Source organism: Falco punctatus (genome assembly GCF_963210335.1).
Source record: "Falco punctatus genome assembly, chromosome: 5".
Classification (NCBI taxonomy): Eukaryota; Metazoa; Chordata; class Aves; order Falconiformes; family Falconidae; genus Falco; species Falco punctatus.
The window spans coordinates 45,497,496-45,518,148 of record NC_137584.1 but is presented as its reverse complement, the minus strand read 5'-3'; the positions used below and the strand labels follow the sequence as shown (position 1 = coordinate 45,518,148).

Genomic DNA, 20,653 nt, shown 5'->3' with positions numbered 1-20,653 from the left:
TCAGCCTCACGACCCCGTACTTTGCCGGAGCTGCTGCTCCTGCGGGCTCTCCCCGTTCTCCCCCATCCCCTTCGCGGGGGCTCCCCGGTAGCCTCCCCCGCTGCCCCCCGCCCTGGCCCCGCTGGGGGGTAGCGGCGGGAGGGCGCAGCCGCCGGGCTAGCGAGAACGGGGGAGGCGGGCGCGCCGCCGGCCGCCCACCCTCCCTCAGGCCGGGGAAGCCCGCAGCACGCAGGCGGCCAGCCCGGCCCCGGCTTCGTCCCGCTGCGAGGCCGACGCGCCCGTGGGGGGCCCCGGGGAGGCGAGGCGGCTGCAGGGGCCCTCCCTGCGCCGCCGGGGCGCTGGCAGGGCCCCCGGGCCGCCCACCGACTCCCCCCCCGCCCGCTGCCCGCCGGGGCCGCGCTGCCTCGGCGCCAGCTCCTCCTCCGCGCCGGCAGAGGGCGGCCCCGCGGCGGCGCCGTGCGGAGGCGGGCGGCGGCCATGGCCGTGCTGCTGGAGACCACGCTGGGCGATCTGGTGATCGACCTGTACACGGAGGAGCGGCCCCGCGGTAGGAGCGCGGCGGGCCGGGGCAGCGGAGGGGGTGGCGGGCAGGGGCGGGCAAACGGAAGCTCCCGGTAAAGCAGCGGCCGGGCTGGGCGGCGCGGGGGGTGGCCGGCTGCAGGTGGCGCTTGCAGCCGCCCGTGGCGCCGGATGGGCCGGGAAGTGCCGGTTTGTAACGGCCCGGCCCGGCCCTGCGGCAGGGCCCGCCGAGGGGCTCCGCCGTTCGAGGAGCGCGCAGGGGCCGCGCCTCCCCGCTGGCGAACCGGGCCCGGTGCGGGGGCTCTGCGGCCCCGGGGGAGCGGGCCGCGGGCGGGCGGTGTCCGTCATCAGGGCCCTTCTGCCCGCCGGCCAGGGCCTGTATGGCCCGTCGGGCCTCGGTGCTGGGTGTGAAGAGCCAAACGGGTGCCGGGGATTGGGATGCCGGGGCCAAACGGGTGCCAAGTTTTCTGTGGCCATCTCGGGTCCCCGCTTGTGCACGTAACAGCTTGTGCACGTAACAGCTTGTGCACGTGTGCTTGGAATACTTACAAACATCAATTGCTGTTGGGTAGCTTGGATTTTTTTTTTTTAATTATGCTTTTGTTATAAATGTTTAACAATTTATTTTAAAAATGAGCAAATGTAATGTATTCTGAATCTAAAGGCAGCAGTGATCCTTCTTAGGTGTCTGGAAAGAAACTGGGAAGAAAAAAAAATTGCATTTCTGTGTAACTAGCTTATTTAAGGATTTTGGGATTGCTAGAGGTGGGCTTTAAGAAGGGAGGAAATGTTACCGCAGAGCATTTTTCACAGCGTTTATGGATGGTACGCTGATAAGTCTTAACACAGTCTACTCTAAAAATACTTTTCTACACGTTGAACTGGGTATCTGTTCTGTCTATACTTACTATGTCTGGGGTTTTCTTTAGTAAATGTCGGTATAATTTCTTACAGCTTGTCTGAATTTTCTGAAGCTCTGCAAAGTCAAGTACTACAACTATTGTCTTATTTATAATGTACAGGTGAGTATTCTTAGTTCCCTGGGTTTTTTTGTTGGTTTGAGTTCACAAGCATGGGAGCAGTATCTTACATTTTCTGCTTTGTGACAGAGGGATTTTATTATACAAACTGGTGACCCCATGGGGACTGGCCGTGGAGGGGAATCCATATTTTGGTAAGTAAAACTTTTGCATTATTTAATCAATAGAGAAGTTGTATAGGGGAATAGGGGTTCCAGTTAGCTTGTCTTCAGCTCTCTTGGGGCAGAATTACTGAGGGGGGAGTAAAAATGTTGATGTGTAAGTTGTCATACCTAAATACCTTTTTAATTCCTATGCTGCCTTTGGCCATTCAGATTTTTTTTCAGGACCACATTCTATCTCTGACCTTAGAAGGAAAGTTACAACTAGCAAATTGTACGTAGATTTCTCTTTATTTAAAAGTGAGCAAATAACCGTAGGTTTGGTTTTGTGAGAGATGTATCCTGAGTGCTCTGTAGAAGGCAAAATCATTAGCAGTTTGCTATTACTTTTGTTTTTGTAAAAAAATGTATTCAATTGAGTGGGAGGGGAATGTGGAGGCTGTACTTGATTTCCTCTGTGTGTAAGAAAGTAATCCTGTTGCTCTAAAGATTTACTGGAGTTCACTTCAGTCATGTTGAACGTGCATAAGGAGATCACTTTTATTCCTCATTTAAGATTTTTTCAGTGGTCATACACATAAAAGTTGAAGAGATCACTCAAACAGCTAGGATGGAAGTTAGCAAAGTGCCTATGTTCTGTATGATTCCTTTGAAATAGTTATTAAAAGCAGAATGAGCATTGCAGAGCAGAGCTAAACCTGGAGTGCTGGGGAATACTGTATAGAGAGGTAAATAGCTCAGTTTGAACAGAGCAGTGTTGCTAGACCAGTGTCAACTTTTCTAAGTCTGGTCTGTCAGAGCCTCTTAAACACAAGACCTTGAGCACATGGATCCATGGATCAACACTCTGGTGATCCTGGAATCACTATAATTGTGCTAAGCAAATGCAAGCCTGGGTAGGTAATTGCCAGACCTGAGCTGTCTCTGCACATGGGTAGATCAAGTTTATTTTGATACTCTGTCCTCTTATAAGGATTGGTCTTCTGAGGCTCATAGGTGTGGCAGATAGGGAAGTGTGATGAGTGAGTGGCAGATTCTATTCTGCTGCTAGCGTGGAAAATGGCAGTTTGTCATTTCTATTTATTCATTACTGCTGAAGTCCATGAAATTGGCATTTCTGTTATTGCTACCCAGGAATCTGATGTAAGCAAAGTTTAATTTGAATCCTTTCTTCATAGAGGAAGAAATTCACCTGCTTAGCAAAATGAGTTCACTCACAAAACACTCCTTTAGGCAAATATATTAGGTATTGACCATGCTTCTGTCAGTTATGAAGTGAGACAAAATGAGTGATATCAGGGTTAGACTTAAAAAATTAAAAAGAATGTAACAGTTTGCCATATCCTGTGTATCTCAAATTACTGTGTGCAGTCTTGTCTGTATGATGAACTAAGTTTACACGTAGATTTAGTGGCTTTCTGTTTATCTTGGAAGACAACTTTTTGACATAATTTTTTATATTTTTATAGTGTGGATTAAATTATTTTATGGAACCTACTTATCAAAATTTGTATTACCTTCATGCTTTGGAAAATGTTGTATACTGCATTTAAAAACATTCAAATGCACCTCCCTCCATGCTCCCCCCTCCGCCCAACACCTCTGTGAAATGCCTCAGAGAAAAATCTGTTGTTCCCTGTAATATATAGTGAATTATGAAAGTGTGCAGGTCCATAAAAATGTGCATGGATGCAATGTAAATTCTGTTTTTATTTGAATGCCAATGTAAAAAATGTTAAGATGTTTTATTTGCTGTTTTATAGTATTTGTTTATCTCACTTTTTAGAAATTGCTTTGTGTTGTAACATACTTGTCACATATATTTTCAGTCAACTGTATGGTGATCAAGCTAGATTTTTTGAGGCAGAAAAAGCACCGAGAATCAAGCACAAGAAGAAGGGAACTGTGTCAATGGTGAATAATGGCAATGATCAGCATGGATCGCAGGTTAGCATACAGTGTTGGAAAGCCTGGGTACATGTCTAAATAACTAAAGTGAAAATTCCTTGAATTTACAAAGGAGACAAACAATGACTGTCATCTTATTAGCATCATATTGTAATATGGTCAAAAAGCATGTAAGGAGACAGCCATAGATAGGTTAATTATTTTTGCACAGTGTCCCAGGTGCCAGTGGGTATTTGATTGCAGACAAGAAAGAGACAAAAATGCTCAGATTCAAATCCTGTCCTAGATTAATTTTATAAATTTTATTTGTTAGCATTCAGTTCTCTATTTTTTTCCTTTGTTTATTCATTTCTGTTAATACCTTGATATGTTTTTCCTAGTATATAGAATGTGCAGGAAAAAATCCTGTAGTTAAATGGAAGTGAAAAGTAAGGAACTGGGGTTTTGAAAGAATCTTGAAACTTTCTGCTTATAACTTCATGTTAATTTGGAAGGTGAAATCATACCAGTTTCCACTGTATGGTTACATAAAAGTGTGCATTAATAATGCAATGTAAGTTTATGGTTTTATCCCAGTGCTAGTACAAAACAATTTTTGAAAGTGTTGTTGTTCTTTGATGTTCCCTGTTCATGTGCACATAGTTTTTGCTGTGGGTATATTTAAGCTTTAATCTCAGAGAATGATATTATTTGTGAATTATTATTTTAGATGCATTGTCACTTTTATATATTAAAATGCCTCATTTGTAACATCCATATGTTTAAATGAAAAAAAAAGGTATTTTTTAATAATCAAAGAGCAATTAAAAGAATACGGTTTTATTCCAGCTAGTACTTGTAATACATGTAGTTAATCCTGCTGTTCCCCTGCATTGTATGTGTAAAATTGTTTGGGTGGGTGGGTTTAGGAAAAAGAGGTGACACTTGTATTTATATTTAAGAATCCAGCCTGCTAGCGTATACACAGACATATGGGAATGAATGCAGTTCCCAGGAACATTATTGCAGCTTCTTACTTGGGAAAGAAAAATTCCAGTAAGGAATTGTGTGCAGTTGGCTTACAAATATAAGGTAGCTTAGTATAACCTATACCAAATACTACCAGTCTTAACTGTGTTGCAGGGAAAGAGGTGGGAGAGGTTAACAGTCAAATTGTAAAGTGTGGATGCAATGGTTCTGTTTAATTTGTGCATACCTACTTCTTCCTCCTTTGTTCGTTACCAAGTGTCCACCATCTCTAATTTGTTACCCAGTGTTCAGTTGGTATTTGTGTTAGGATACATTTTAATGCCCGTTCAAGCTGGTCTGAGTCAACGCTACTGTGTTCTAGTTCTCCTCTCAATGTTACTGATCCTCGTTTTTTGTGAGAAAAGGGTTTGTGGTACAAGGGAAGGAAGGAAAAAAAGTCAGGATAGAATTAGGTGAAGGTAGAACTGTGGGAGTTTTTGCCAAAATTGTGAAAATGCATCTGCTGAATGCGATGTGATGAACAGGTGATTTGAGCTCAGTTCATGACTTACTGCTTCCCAGAGGGGTAGCCTTGCTCTTTCTGTCCTCTCATCAGCTGTGATGCCTGTCACAACTTTTGCTCATCTTGCTCAGCAAACCTACCTGGCAGATAACTATTTGCTTTTCCTCTGGCAGCTGGTTTTCTGCCAGATTACTGAGTCAAACCAATTCACAGAAGGGTCCAGTGAGCCGGAGCTGCAAGCTTGTACAGAGGGGGACTTGTGTGAGAGAGCCCCTCTTTCTTGGGCAGTGGCTGTGGCCTGTAGGTTGGCTCACCGTGGTGTCAGAGCTGATGGAAGATGACTAATTTTCTGCAAAAGTCAGGAAGAGTTGTTTATGGTTCCCCCCTCCCTGATTTAAGTGAGAGTTTTACCTTTGCTAAGGTAAAACTCAAGCCCTGGATTTTTCTATTTACTGCTGCTGGTTTTGTATCTTCTTTTGCAGTTTCTCATTACTACAGGGGAAAACCTGGATTACCTTGATGGTGTGCATACAGTATTTGGAGAAGTGACAGAAGGCATGGATGTATTGAAGACAATTAATGAAACCTTTGTAGATAAGGATTTTATCCCATATCAAGATATCAGGTGTGGCTGCTTTTAATTTCCCTTTTTGAGGCATCTTTTTTTTCACTTTGAAACTAGATTCATACAGCAATGTCAGGTGACCTGCACATGATATTTTAAATACTCTTTTATTCCAGTATTATTGGTAAAATAAGCAGGTACTAAAATAAACAACTGTGAGAGAAAAATGAGCAACTATGTTGCCTTTACAAAAGCACCAGGACTGGTGTTTACAAGCATACAGTATGCTTGGCTGTTTGGGATATAACTGAGAATCATCTGGAATGGTTTTCTGTTACTTGGGTAAAGAGAGTTTTGTTTGCGTGTGACTGATGCTGGTCTTGATTTTGTTTTCCTTAAGGATAAATCATACAGTAATTTTGGATGATCCATTTGAAGATCCACCTGGCTTGTCTGTTCCTGATCGCTCACCAGAACCTACTAAGGAACAGCTAGATGTGAGTATTTATGATAGCTTCTTGGAGAAAAGTTGGAAGAAATAATTAGATTAATTTATCCCTATTGGTGGCCAGCATAGTCTTGGTCATAATAAGAATTCCATCTGTAAGACTTCATCAGATCTATATCCTAAAAGAAATACACATTTTTGTAGTGTAAGAGGGTAAGAGATGTTCTACTACGACAGCTTGAGTTCTGGTACGTCAAATGCTTGTCTGTTATTTGCAGCTTTTGCTGTATTTAATCAAATATGGCTGCTTAATCCTTCAAGAAAAGGATAAAAGGGTGACTTGGGTGCTTTCCCCTGTGGCTATGGTGGAATTAGGTTGGAAAGCCACATTTTAGATTTCTAATTACAATGTAGATAAGCAGAACATTCAAAATATTCACCTTTGGCATTCCTGTTTTTTTGTATGCTCTGGTAGAAGACAAAATAAAGCTAACCTTTATTAATATTAAAGTGCTTACTGCTGTTTTCCTTTTAAATGTGAAATAGTCTGTGTTTCACTGAAAGTAATCTTGGTCATTCTTTGCGTTATATCTGCAAGCAGACATACCGTTGTGATGTATTTGTTCAAACAGAAGGAATTTGCTAAAAATTTAATGTATATATTCATAATTTACTCATAGCATGCAGTTATGGAAGTTGCTATGTGAGATTATCTCCTTGTGTGGTAATAGTTGTTTGCAATTGACTGGAGAGAATATTGTTTATTTTTAAGCTTAATAGATACAGTTACAAGGTTAGAATTAGGCTTTCATAGTACATCTGCACTGTGGTTAATCTCTGACCTACCTTTGGGTGTAAGGAGTTCAGTAGCTCACTGGCAATTGTTAAAAGATCTGAGAACTTATCCTTAGTTTTCTTCTCCCACAGCCTGTCTGAAGATAACACCTTTTTATGTAGAAATGTCCGTAAGAAGGGCAGCATTCTAGAGGTGCTGACAAGGAGAAAAAATTAAACCTCAAATGCTGCCTAGATGTAGATGTGTAAAAATAAAATTCTTGTTGTGATATACTGTATTTAATATTTTAGTCTTAATAGACACCGCATGTACCTGCAGTGTTCCTTATCTACATTTCTGGTAGGAGCTATCTAGGAGCTGACACTTGTGGTGAGATGTTGAGTATGAGATGGGAGTATAAAATAATTCAGAATATATAACCGAATATCATTAAAATTGGGCCTGAAAGTTCACAGTGCCTGAAACATGAGGATAACATCTTCTTTCTTTTTTTTTTTTTAATCTTAAGCGGGAAGAACAGAACAAAAGCCCAGTTCTGCAGAGATACAGTGCTTAAGCATTTTTCATGTCTTGGGGGATGAGGGGGTAGGTCATCCAAGTAATATTTGTTGGGAAGTGAGAAAGAGTTTTTGGATATGGCTTGGTAATAAATAGCTTTCCTTCATTTTCCAGAGTGGCAGAATAGGAGCAGATGAAGAAATTGATGACTTGAAAGGACGATCTGCAGATGAAATAGAAGAAGTGCAGGCAGAAAAAGAAGCAAAAACTCGTGCCATTCTTTTGGAAATGGTGAACATCTCTCTGTATTTACCTGATAGATGTTATTCCTCCGTGTGTGCATGTTATATTAAGTCTAGGAGAATGTTTACTGTTTATCTTGAAATTGCTTATCTGATGATGATGTCATGGTTCAGAATCTGCTATTAAATGTCTGTGGTACAATGAAAAGGAACGAGCATGAGAACCGGAGGTGGTTTTCTGATAAAAACTTCTGATACTTAATTTTCAGAGTCAGAATTAAAAGTGGACCAGTGGAGGCTTTATAAAATCTTGCTGGAAATGCATCCAATTAAAAATCATAACATACATAATATGCTGCTGAATATTTATAATCGTGGAAAAGGTTTAGCATGTGTGGGAAAGAGCTGAGCTAATTTGAGCTAAATCTCTTCCCAGTCTGTATAGTGGCACTGAGGTTGCATTATTTGTATATGTAGTAGCAGTCTTCCTTCTGAGGGGTTAGTTGAATTTAACATTGTTAACTTTATGTTCTTCCTTCTTAAATATAATGTTTGGTAACTGCTGGCAGTTGTAAATCCATATAATAACAAAAATTGTGAATAGGCTTTGAAGTCTTTTTTTCTTTTTTTTTTTGTTTTTTAAGAAAACAATCACATATAATGTTGAAGGATAGGTGAATCCATCACACTTCCTTACGACTACCAAATTCAACTTAATGGTGAATAGTTTGCAACAGAGACTAATACCAACGTCAGTCCAGATGTGGCCATAGTGTTGCAGAAGATCTGTAGGTGTGGACTCTTGTTTTGCTGCAGCAGCAGTAGGGCAGATGACCTGTTTTCCAGATAACAATGTTAGCTAAAAAAGGCAAGTGGGATATGTTAGCCAATGCAGTAATTTTCAGTGAGTATTGCCATGTAATATGCAATAGGAAGCTATTTTATACAAGCTGAAGAGGTGAAAAACTAAGTTTACTGCTAGTTTCACTGATTTGAAAAATGACAACTGATAGTACCACTGTTCTTTTGTTGAAACAGTAAACTTCTTGGGGAGCGTTTATGTGCTTAAACTCCTTTTGAGTTCTTTTGTGGAATTGGCTTCTTACGTATGTTATTTTGCTTCTTTCTGCTATCAAACTAATATGCATTACCTTTTTATTAGCTTATTAAGTAAAAGATGGAGATACATTGTTTAAATATGACCAGCTATTTGTTCAGGTTTTAAAAAGAATTGCTACAATTCAACAGGAGATTGGTGTGTATATTTGTATTTTCCTCTAACTTAATTTACTATCAAGCTATCTTAAATTTAAGCGTATCCTAGCTGTTGCCAGATTTCAAGGAAAGGTGAGTTTATGTACAGACAGAGATTAAGGAGTGGATCCAGTCCATTTTTATTTTTCTATCGGAGTGGCTGTAGAAGTATACTTCCATCTTTCACAGCTGTGTATTTGTTATGTTGTGAACAGGGAAAACAAAGTAGAAAGCATTTGTCACTTTCGTGAAATGTCACCACTAAGCGTTGATTTAAGGCCTTCCGAGAAAAGTGTTTGACTCATCTCCTTGCCTGTGAAGCAGGAAAGGAGGGAGTCACAGAGTGGGCAAAGCCCACCAGTGAGCCAGAGGGACACAGTGAGCCACCGACACACTGTCTCTGTGCAAGTGTGGTGGAATTGCAAATAGATTATCATTTTTAGATGCTATGGAAAACGCTTTCTTTGTGATGTTGGGTAGGAAAAATAATTAATTTTTGATTTTGTGATAGGAATATGTCTAATATCATCCGAAAGATGTGTTGCCAGTGTACTTGTGGCAAAAAAATGTAGAGACCTTTAGGCAGAAGTGATGAAAGTATTTTCCTGTATGCCACAGGTGGGAGATTTACCAGATGCAGAGGTCAAGCCACCAGAAAATGTGCTGTTTGTTTGTAAATTGAATCCTGTGACGACAGATGAAGATCTAGAGATAATATTTTCACGATTTGGTCCCATTAAAAGGTAATTATTATAAAACTAATAGGAAAACCTTCTTTGTTAAGACTGAACTTGATTCCCACCAGTCTATTTAGGTTTGGCTGTTCAGTAGTATTCTGGTGTCTCTGGAAATTCATTCTGTGCCTGCATGTATTTGGATAGAGACCACAGCAATGGTGATACAAAGTCAGATCTACCTAGGTGAGTATTCAAGTGAAGGCCTAGGGAAGTGTAGGAAAAAGGAAAACATGATACTCTCCTGTCCTCTCATCCTCTCCCTCCTTTCTTCAGTTTTTGACTTGGGTGCTGCATGAGCTAGATACAGTCTCAGGGTTTTTCTTTTCCATGGGAATATGTATGGTTTGGGATAAAGTGACAAACATTTCTGGCATCTGATATACTCCTCGTTAAGCTGTTCCTCATGCCTGCGGCCTTTTTCAGTTCTGAACTTGGCTCCTAGTAGTTTGTTTCTTCCTAGTACTGGTATTAAAAGATATGATGGGCAGTGAGCCCTGCTTTCCCCAAAGTAATCTTTTTTTTCTTGCTAAGAGTACTAGCCTACGTACTCATGCATTGCAGAGGAATTTTCTTTACCTTGTTTCCATTTTGTCAACCTTTCCCTGCCTTTTCCTGTTCTTTTGTTTTCATCTCAAGATGAGAGGACCAGAACTGCACACAGTATTAAAGAGATTTTAAAGAGATTTCGGATTTACAGAAGCACAGTGGTATTCTCTGCTTTGCTCTCAACTCCTTTTCTAGTTAATGCTAAAGCTTTTTTTTCTTTTTTTTTTTTTTTTTTTCACAGTGCACAGTTGGGATTTCTGGCAGCACCCCCCCCCCCAGCTTATCAGCTTATCTCACTGCATTTATCTATGTTGAATTTGCAATCTTGTTCAGTTGGTCTCATAAGAACTTTCTGCAATGTTTTCAGTCTATTTTTGCCACCTTTAACAATTTACTATCATCAGCAGACTCCACTGGTGACCTTTTTACTTTCTCAGTGAGAAACAACTGCTCTTACCTGGTTTTTCATATATTTACCAATGCAAAGGTGTTTCTTATTCCATGGCTGGTTGATTTTCCAAAAGCCTTTGGTGCTGGAGTTTATTGAGTTTCCAGAGGGATTTCAAAAGACTGCGTCAAATAGATCATCATCACACAAGCGTATTGACTCTTTCAGAGAACTTCACTTAGGTTTATTCAGATGGTCCTGAGCAGATCCTGTTCATTCAGATGCGCTCTAACTGCTCTGTATTGTTTCTACGTTTGTGCAGTATCAGCATACAGGCCTGCAGTATCCCAGATCCTTCACTAGACTGTGTGTGTGTGAGTGAAATTGGTAGTGTTTGCCATGCTTACAACTCCAGCAAGATTTCTGGATATCCTAGGGATTTCTTAGAGACTTTTTTTCCCCTCTGTTGGTTTGTTCAGTACCTCTTCTGCAGTCCTCCTGCTTTCAGATGGATTTTCTGAATAATCCACAAAGGAGGGTTCTGGCACAAAACTGTCCTACCTTCTTCCTCGCTGGTGGCTGCTGCAAAGAATTCCTATAGCTTGTCTGAATAGCCTTGTCTTTTTTTTCTTTTTCTTTTTTTCTTCTTCTTTTTTTTTTTTTTTTAATCTTGATCATCTTTTGGATTGTGTATCCTAATCCTGATTTGTCACTTTCTCAGTACACATGGGGAGGTCTCACCTAAAGTCTCGCCTTAATGCCAAATTTCCTGCCCCTGTTGCTTGTCTGACCTCCTTCAACATCCTGTAGTCAGAATTCTCGTGTCGTATACAAGAGTTTGGCAATACTGATGTAATCCTGTATTGTTCGCATTTTGTGTCTACTGATTCAATACTTCTGGCTTCGTATTTTTGCCCAGTGAACTGCCTGATAAGAAGGTGGCTGCTAAAGAGATGCTTGTTAAGAAGAGAAAGTTTGTCACGTGATGTCTGTTTAAACTTCCCCTAAAATGAATGTGAAATTTCTTGTCTTGCATTAGTGAGATGCAAAAAAATAATAACAAACAGTAATGGTGGAAAACAGATTTTGTTTTATTGATCAGAAATTCATCCCTAGTTCTACATTTCTTGTTAACCACTTGTGATTTGTGTTATTAATTACTCCATTAATGTCACATGCATATTTTTCTGTGCAGACACCCCCACATCAGTAGGGGTCTCAGAATCAAGTTGTATATACACCTTCAAGGTTTTTTTGGCTTTTGGTTTGTGTTTAATTGTTACTCTCCCTTTTAGGCAGTGCTTGCCTATCCTATGTTTTTTGCTCCAACAGCATTGACATTTTAATTTCATATCAATTTTTCAGCTGTGAAGTGATCAGAGACTGGAAGACCGGTGAATCTCTTTGTTATGCTTTCATTGAGTTTGAAAAGGTATGTCTGTTAGGTATACTGTATGTAGATTCTGCTTATAAAAGTTCTTTTTGGGGTATACTTCCATTAAGGAAAACCACTGAAATCTTCCAAGTGTGGGGTAGCTAGTATTTTCTCTTACTGACTTAGTTATAGAAGTTGCTAGGTCCTAAATGAAGCAAACATCGAAGTCTGCCTCTGTTCAGCCAAGCAATACAAATATGTTCTTGTTAGGTTGTCTTGAAACCAGTGGGAGGGGAGCAGGTCCCTTTTTTTTGCCCTAGAACACATTAGGACTTTGAAGAGTTAAAGAAGGGAATATTAGGAGAGAAAGGAGGCAAGCTCATAAAGGCGGTTGTATGAAAGAAGGTAGGTTGGTGTGTACAGTAGTGTCCTGTGTTTGGCTTGTAAATGATGCTTGCTTTATCAACATGCTGCTTTTACTGTTGAGATTAGTAGTAAAAGTTCTCTTGACGGTGCATGGCTTCTTGTTTGTATCTGCTAATATCTCTAATCTGTGAGGGAAACTGGAAAACACTGGAAAAGTATTCCACTTCAGCCTACTTATGTACTTAAAATGGAGCTTTTATTAGTTGTCCTTTTTTTCCTTGTTTTTCTGAGTGTATTACACATGTCAAATGTAGCTGGATTGGCAAATTTTTAAAATAGTGAAATGAATTGAAGAACTGGAATTTGAAATGCTGACATTCAGGCAAAACATAACTATTTCTTATGAAATGGGACAATGCTTCTGTGCTTCAGGCAATTTTAGGAAAAAAAAAGTACGCCATTAAGCAGTTGAATTTGTGTGAATATTCCTATAAATTAATGATGACTCAAAATTTTCTGGAAACTTTAATATCAGGAGGAGGACTGTGAGAAAGCCTACTTCAAAATGGACAATGTGCTGATAGATGACAGGCGGATACACGTGGATTTTAGCCAGTCTGTTGCAAAGATTAAGTGGAAGGGAAAAGGTAGGTACACCTACAGTTCTTTGACCCTTGTAACTTAATAAGCCATGACTTCTAAACTGTGTTATATAAAGAGAAACAATTGTAATATGTTTAAATCATCTTACCTTCAGGGATATAATTTTTCCAGGCACCGTAATAAATGGAGCAACTCAGCTCCTAGCTCTCCTCTTCACTTTTTCCATAAGAAAAAGGGTACAAAGGTTGGCTGCATATTAACATGACACATTACATTACCGTGGATTACCTTCTTATCAAATGTGTTTTTGCCACTAAATAATTTGTTCCTCTTGAGCTTTAAAAGTGATGGGTTTTGATATTACTTATTAACAAAAGAATATGGCAGTACATTGCTACTTTCTAGTTTCTTTATTCACTGTATGACAGTTGGGTGTGTGCAAGAAAAAGTCAGTATTTAGGCCAGGGATTTCCATTATTCACCTCTTGTAGGTCAAGCATATTGCATAAGTGGGCTGTATCTTATAAAAACCCAATTTTGGATGCTTGAGGATGTTGTAGGAGGGAAAAGATGGTGGGAGAGGTGGATAGAGAGATTGTTTGTTTGTTAGGGGTGTGAGCAAAACACTGGACCTGGATAGGTGACTGTGCGTGGCGGTGGATGATCTTGTGTGCCTTCACCCACCGCTGAGGGCTGCCTGCCGCTTTTTGTGTACCATTTCTCCAGGTTCGGGCACTGAGGTACTAGAACTTGTCGTGCACAGAGCTGAGATGACTTTGTCATCTATACCATGCTCTGCGGTGCATCCTGTACTGACTGGCTACATGGAAAACTTATCTTTATCTGGGTAATTTAGGTGTAAGTTGTCCCAAATACCGGAAAGCCAACTATATAGTGCAATGTTAAGTGTGACCGAGAGGTGGCAGCATGTTGCTGTGAGATAGTTGGTTAATCTGTGCGGTTTTACTTTAATGTGAATGGGTGGAAAATGAAATCTGTCATGCCCCCTCTTTAAATCAAGACATTATAATTTTTTTTTAAATAGTTTTCCATTTTAATTGTTAAGCTGTTGCAGTCTCAGAGGTTTCCCTTTGTGTAGCCCAGAGCAAAAAGTAATTTAATAATGAGAACTGTCTCTAGGCTTTCCCGGTAACAGAATTTTAAGTAGTGTGACAAATGACCTCTAATCAGAGTGGGACTAAACCACTTGCTGAATCCTGCTTTGTGATCCTGTTCGTGTGTTGTCGCCACTGGACATGAGTGAGGAAAGAGCCGTATGTTGTTTAATGGGATCTGTAAACAAGAGGAGGACAGAAAATCACAACTTGTCTTGCGCTCTCCTACCCTGTTACCCAGATGTCAGTGTTATTTCTGGAACTGGATCCTGCTGTGCATCTCTGTGTGGTTATGAAGAGCCCTTAAATTCATAAGGAGAACTTAATGATTGGTATGGGTCTTGGTTGGTTTTTTAGTTGGAGTGAATTGAATATATTTTTCTGTGGACAGGTGGGCGGTATACCAAGGATGATTTCAGAGAGTATGAAAAGGAACGTGACAGACCTTCAAAACTTACTCTGAAAGAGAAGGTAAAACCAAAGCAGGAGTATCCTTTTCTTGTCAAAGGTATTTTTTGAACTAAATACAGTTTATGAAAACAGCCTGGAAAAGACTACGTCTTAAAGCTTGCCAAATGGATTTTGCTGCTGCTTCATGTAACCATTTCATGTTTGAGATGGAATTAAGCATTTTGAGTTTTTCATTTGATGACTTTGATGAATTTAGTCAAATCAGAATGTGCTGTTTCACTTCAGTGTTGTGTGCAGGTAAATAATGTTTCCAGTCTACATGATATATGGAATGATCTATGTCTGGAATGATCTATGGCATAACAGAGTTTTAAGTATTTTAAGAGGGGAACTGGTGCATCCAAAATAAGACCATAGTAGTGACTTCATCGTGCCTTGAGATTATACTTTGCTTGTGGTGAGCATGAGAGAAAAAGAGACCGTAGATTGTTCAGCTATCCACAGGTAGAAAAGAAAGGAGAATCGAGACCTGACTGTACTGTTTGACAGGACAGAATTTAGTTGTTTTAGTACAGCTGATTTTTTTCAGTGTGTACAATCCTGTTCTGACTGAAATATGTGGTAAGTCTTGGTAAACCTTGGTCTGATAAACAGGTATTTGTTTGCTTCATGAGCTTTTATGTTCTGCTATTTATTGATGCTGAATAACAGATCTGTCCTTAACCAGCACCACCAGTGCTAAGTATGACCTTGTGCTGGATGAGGATATAGAAGAGTCTCAAACAAGTCAGTCACACTTGGCTAAAAAACAAAAGAAGAAAAAGCACCACCACTCTGAAGATGAAGAGGATGACAAGAGGACCAAAAAATCTAAGGTACTTACCTCTTCATGCATTAACTTTATAGCTGTTTATTGTTCTCCTAATAAGAGAAGCCAGGAAAAAGAAGTCTGATATTGAACTGAGGACATGACGTGCAAAGTCCCATAAAATACAGCAGTCGTAAACATACAGAAGGCTGATATTAGTAGCTGATTATGAAAGAGGCTTTCCAAATCTTCCTGGGCTTTTGAAGCTTGGCATGTCTGAATGGCTTTTTGCCAAAACATCCTGAAGAGGCAATGAAGCCTCTCATAAAGTAGGAGATCTTCAGCACTTTGAACCTGTTGCTCACATATTCCTAGTCATAAACTAGGAGTTAATCATAGTTCATGAATGCAAACTATTTCTCATTTTCTTGCCAGACCAGTGTGTGTTGGTTCTTCCCAGTATGGAATCAGAAACACAATCTCTTTGCATTGTCTTATTTTTATTTTTCCTTAACTGTTTTGGAAGCATTTGTGTAGAATCTGTATGCAGGTTTGCTGGCATCTGTATTGTGCCAGCATACAGTGCTCTAAGACTGAGGCAGTAGAGGAGATCATCGGAAGACAGTGGTTCTGTCATTTATTAGTTCCACTGCAGTCTTTTGCGTCAGCATTCCTACAGTTCTGTGGACTTGGGATAGTCAAGATGCTGATGTTTCATGGAAACAATGTCTGCAATGGTAGAGTGGCGAACCCCAATATTCAACAGTGCAGCTTTATGAACGAGAGCAAAGCTGTCTTCTAGCAACTTTGCAGAAGGTGATAAGGTTCCAGCCACAGTAAATAAAGCCATTGTCCTGGCATGAGTTTTGAGTACTGCTTTAAGTTCTACTTACAGAGAGCATACGGGATTCTGTTGTTCCATTGCATTGCTTCTTGCTTTGGTGCTAAAAAGAACTTTTCTCACGAACGTTGGCAATTAATTTTTTTCAGTGCCACCAGTGAGACCCTATTGCTTATTTGTGGTACAAGTCTTTTTGTCACTGTTTGTATACTAGTTCAGTCGGGATCCCTTGGGTGGAGGAGAGTGACTGTTCAGATAATTAAAATCTGGATGGGAGCATATACATACTAGAGGTGTGAACTGATGTTGGTTCAGACATCCTCATGACTTTTTGGCTGGGTAACGTTCTCGTTTTAACATTCTTGAAACAGATATTTCTGGACGTTGTCTTTGTTCTTGGCGGTTGAGAGATTAAACGTGTGGAACTGGCTGGTCATGTGTTATCAGCAGAGAACACTTTAAATTAGATGTCTCCACCCCTGTAGGTGGTACAGCAAGTACTTGACAACAATAGGCTGTTAACCTCTGTTGGTATAATTGTTACAAGGGGACTGTGAGACACGTTAGGGGTGGTTTTCATAGCACAAAAACATGAGGACAGAGAAGTTCCTGATTCTATTTCGAGGTTCTGGAAATGAGTATTTTCTAGTGCTTGACTGTGATCTCTTCTGTATCTCTGTGTATTTTCTTGTGATTTAGTCACATGCTTCTGCTGTGGTTTGTTCTTGTAGTCTACTTCTGCTGTATTCTGGTATGTTCTTTCCCACTGCTTTCCTCTCTGTTGCTCACCTTTTACAATTTTGGTATAAATAGTTCAGCCTTCTTATACCCAAAATCACAGGTGGAGGCTTACTTCTGTTCTCTGGTGGCAAGTAATGTAGTTCCCCCTCGGAGCTGTGAAAATAAATTTCTGGTAAGAATTTTTTCTGTCTGCACTTGAATATTCTTGTTAGCGTGTACTGTGTAGTATGTACACATATCAAGCAGTACGTACTTGATCTCATTTAGAGATACAGTAAGTGTCTTGGGGCATGGCCCTTTCTAGATGAAATCTACAGGCAGCTTAGATAATAAATCCTGTTTAGCATATACAAAACGTAATATTTTTTTAATCTATTTTTTAAAAATTTACAATTTGGGCATAATCTGGGGAGCTCATACAAGGACAGGGGAAGGAAGCATGTCCTTGAGGCAGAGTATGTCCAGATTGAATACTGAGGCCAGCACGACACATATCAATATAGAAGTTTTTTTGATGAACGGTAGCATTTTTAGCATAGGTAAATAAAGTATTTTCCCTTAACCTTATTTTGGAAAAATGAGAATATATTCAAAGTAAGAACTTCAAAACAGAACAACAGGAGACGTTCCACAATTAATTGGCCAAAGACCACAACAGCCGTACAGCTTCATACATAGGCTTCCATCCTGAGCCCCTAGTGTGGCAGAGATTTTAAGTAACAGACAACACGGGAGGTTTTGGCAACTGTTTGCAGTTTGTGCTATGCTACCAGCTCCAGCTATGACTTTGAAGGGGTTTTATTTTCTGAATAGTTTCCATGATGTTGAGTCATTTTTCTGTTCTCTTGCTGTTTTGTTTTTTCTTCAGTATATTTTGACTCATCCTTTTCTTAGTTTGACACCCATTTCCTGAATCTTCAGCCTCTGTGTTGATGTTTCAAGAATGTATTTTTGAATCTTGTGCTGTTTGACTTGATTCCAGAGGGCAGAAGAGATGGGGTGTTGTGGCTTGCGTTTAGTAGGTAAGAGGATGTGGGTCTGGAGCAGGAGGCTGGACTACCATGTGGGTTTGTGTATAGGATTTCGTAGTTTTTTTGAATGCGGGTCATGCTTCTGCTTGAGATCCATATCGTGACTTTGTTCCCTTTCCAGTTCCTCTATGTTTTTTGGTTCCTTGGATTTTCTTTTTTCTTTTTCTTTTTTTCCCCAAGATAACTGGATTTGTGGGGGAGTGTAGCCTATCAAATAGATTTTTGTGAGACGCAGGGGCTTTCTGATTTTCATGTTTCTGTAGTGCATGGTTTTGGCAGAGATAACTGATTTTTTCTGGTTTTAATTTCTTGCTCTTACTGCTTACTGGACACTGTTGTCTTTATAGTCAGGGACAAGTTTGATCAAAATCTTCCTCCTAAAAAGGCTGCCTCTGTTTGTTTGCTCCTTTTAACCTTTAATGTGCTTAATGTGTGTAGAGATGGCATATTTATTCTGCTTTTGTGGTCGTGGTATTTCTAGCTGATTTACCTGCAAGTGCTGGTTTTGATTGTGTAGATGAAGATCAGATCTGTGATTACTGATGTATGTGTTGATCCACAGGGGTTATCTTCCTTGTTGTAACCCTAGTGTTCAGCATTATCTATTTAATTCTGAAGGTGCTGTTTGCTCTGGGAACCATCCTGATCACTGCCTGTCTGGATAAAAGCTCTGCTTGGAGTAGAGTTTTTTTGCACTATGCTTTTAAATAAATGAAGTTTGCTTGTTTGTACGTGCAGCATAGGTTTTAGCCGTACAATTGTGAATGCTACTGTCACAAGTACATATTGAGAAAAAGGAAAATCATACCTGAAATGAAGTAAGAAATACTGTATAATTTAATGCAGATGTTTTTCATGGTTCATTGTGATCTGTGTTTAACAGTGTTGTTATTAAACTAGAGCATCAATGATACTAAACTTTGAGGTGATTGTACCTTCAGGAAAAAAAGTGCCTACCACCTTCTTAATAACAAGTTTTCTATGTGTCTTTCTGCAGGATTCTGAAGCTCCCACTTGCATTTTGTTTCCACGTATATCTTAGTTGAATAATAAGAACAAACTAGTTGTTACCAGTGCTTGAAAATGTTAGTTCATGTGTCAAAATTCAGTGTTGTGTATTAAAATCTTTAGTGTTCTTTGAAATGAAATGGCAACTTTCTAAGTGATCTCTATCTTTTTACTTTTTAAAATGCTCTGTGCTGTGGTCTGTATGGGTATTGGTGTCTCCACACAGTCATTTTAGTATGTGCTGTGCCATAATCTTCTAGTGTGACATTTCGCTATCTGAGTAATTAAGCCATCTTTTCTTCATTGACTAATACACTTTTTCAATGATTTCATACGGTCTGCCTTGTGCAACAAATAAAGCAGGTGTTCTGCCGGCAGCAGTTCCTCGTTTGTTACATAAACCTCATTTCTGTGCAGAGCAAATCTGTTCTGTGTGCTGAGCCACTCAGCATTCTCGGTGATGCATTGCAGAAAGCCAGGGAAATTAAAAATTTCCTCATTTTTGGCTGCCTGAGCATGCATTTGTCTTCAAGGAGTTTTGTGTGTGTGTGCTCGAACACCATTACCACTTGGTGTACATACTGTTGGTCTCTCCTTTTTAAAAGGCCATTTATAATTTTATAGACTTGTACCCCTTGGAGCTTATGGTGTCTGTGTATGAGTGTATTGTCATGTGTGTTCTGGATGGGTCATACCCATCAGCCTGCAAAATACAACTGATTTTTCATGACCTCATTATGTTCTTTTCAACTCATGCACCTTGTGTTATTGTTCGACTACATTTAAAAGGATGGGATTCTCCAATGCTGCCTTTTCTTCTGGACTTGTAGCTTCAAGGAAGTGAATTAGTTTGCGTGTGTGTAGTTGGTCTCTATAATGGTGTCATTCATTTTTCTGAAGCCTAGGATTTAGGCCATTGAGGATTGTTACAGACAGGTCTTAAAAGGTGTTCTGCATCTTCATAGCGCGGGAATGCTTATGGAGCTTGAACCAAAATCTATGATGAAATCCTTGCATTGCTTAGATAAGAAGTCAAAATCCAAATCTAGCTTAGAAGTTTGTGTGATGCTCATGAGGAGTTTGGTAGTATCCATCTGCGTCAAATCCCTGATATAACCAGTTTTTGCTAAAGCTCCTTAGGAAATGCAAGTAGCAGCATGCCTGACAGCCATGCTTTTTTCCATAAATGCTGACATAAGCTGTAGATTTACCTTCTTCATATAGTTAGAGTGGGGTTTTTTTAATGTGTTACCTTTTTCAAATCATCATGGATGTGAATCCATTTCAGGTATACCAGCTTTAGCCAAGGAACCAACCATACCTGACTTTTCTAGTTTTCTTCATGCCTTTGTATGTTTTACCCTTTTGTCTGTAACTGTTTATCTGTCCAATTCCTTTAACAGGATTCTGATCGGAAATATGAAGAACGCTGTAGAGAGAAGATGAAGAGTGAGAAGAAAGACAGGCATCGGAGTCGCAGCCGATCTCAAGAGAGAGACTACACTTACAGCAAACAAAAAGACAAATACAAAGAAGACTACCGAATAAGAGACTGGGATAAAAAAGCAGACAGAAGCAGAAGTCCTAAGAAATCGAAAGACAAAGAAAGGTCCAAGTACAGATGAAGGGCAAGGAAAAGAGAGAAGGGGAACTAAAATATATTTTTCTTCATTCATTCTCTCAAATGGATGTACAGTGACTGGATAAAAGCAGTTGCCTTCTGTTGGCAGCTTGGCCTTATAATTCTGTGAGTGCCCAGTGTATGACTGCTGGAGTAAGCCTTGATTCCAAAAAGGTGATTTCAATAAAGTATTTCACGTTAGTGAAATGGTTTGAGTCTG

At 40.0% G+C, this 20,653-nt stretch overlaps 1 protein-coding gene across 2 annotated transcripts; it reads left to right on the top strand.

Moving 5' to 3' along the window:
• The first annotated feature begins 199 nt into the window (after positions 1–199).
• On the top strand, positions 200–20,640 carry PPIL4 (peptidylprolyl isomerase like 4). Of its 2 annotated transcripts, none has more exons than XM_080389644.1 (13): positions 200–547; positions 1,474–1,541; positions 1,629–1,693; positions 3,490–3,607; positions 5,522–5,664; positions 6,005–6,101; positions 7,521–7,637; positions 9,461–9,585; positions 11,879–11,945; positions 12,790–12,901; positions 14,364–14,460; positions 15,120–15,258; positions 20,216–20,640. In XM_080389644.1, the coding sequence occupies exons 1-13, from the start codon at positions 478–480 to the stop codon at positions 20,435–20,437; spliced, it is 1,440 nt and encodes a 479-aa protein (XP_080245770.1). In that variant the 5' UTR covers positions 200–477; the 3' UTR covers positions 20,438–20,640. The 2 variants fall into 2 exon arrangements, with proteins under 2 accessions (XP_080245770.1, XP_080245769.1); XM_080389643.1 differs by lacking the exon at positions 200–547 and adding an exon at positions 704–1,087.
• Positions 20,641–20,653: the final 13 nt, after the last annotated feature.

Bases quoted from the DNA above. Each gene is read 5' to 3' on its own strand.
- PPIL4 (XM_080389643.1), top strand. From the start codon at position 958: ATGCCGGGGCCAAACGGGTGCCAAGTTTTCTGTGGCCATCTCGGGTCC. The intron at 1,694-3,489 runs GTAAGTAAAACT...ATATATTTTCAG, and splicing joins GGAGGGGAATCCATATTTTG to TCAACTGTATGGTGATCAAG. The intron at 14,461-15,119 runs GTATCCTTTTCT...CAGCACCACCAG, and splicing joins AAGGTAAAACCAAAGCAGGA to TGCTAAGTATGACCTTGTGC.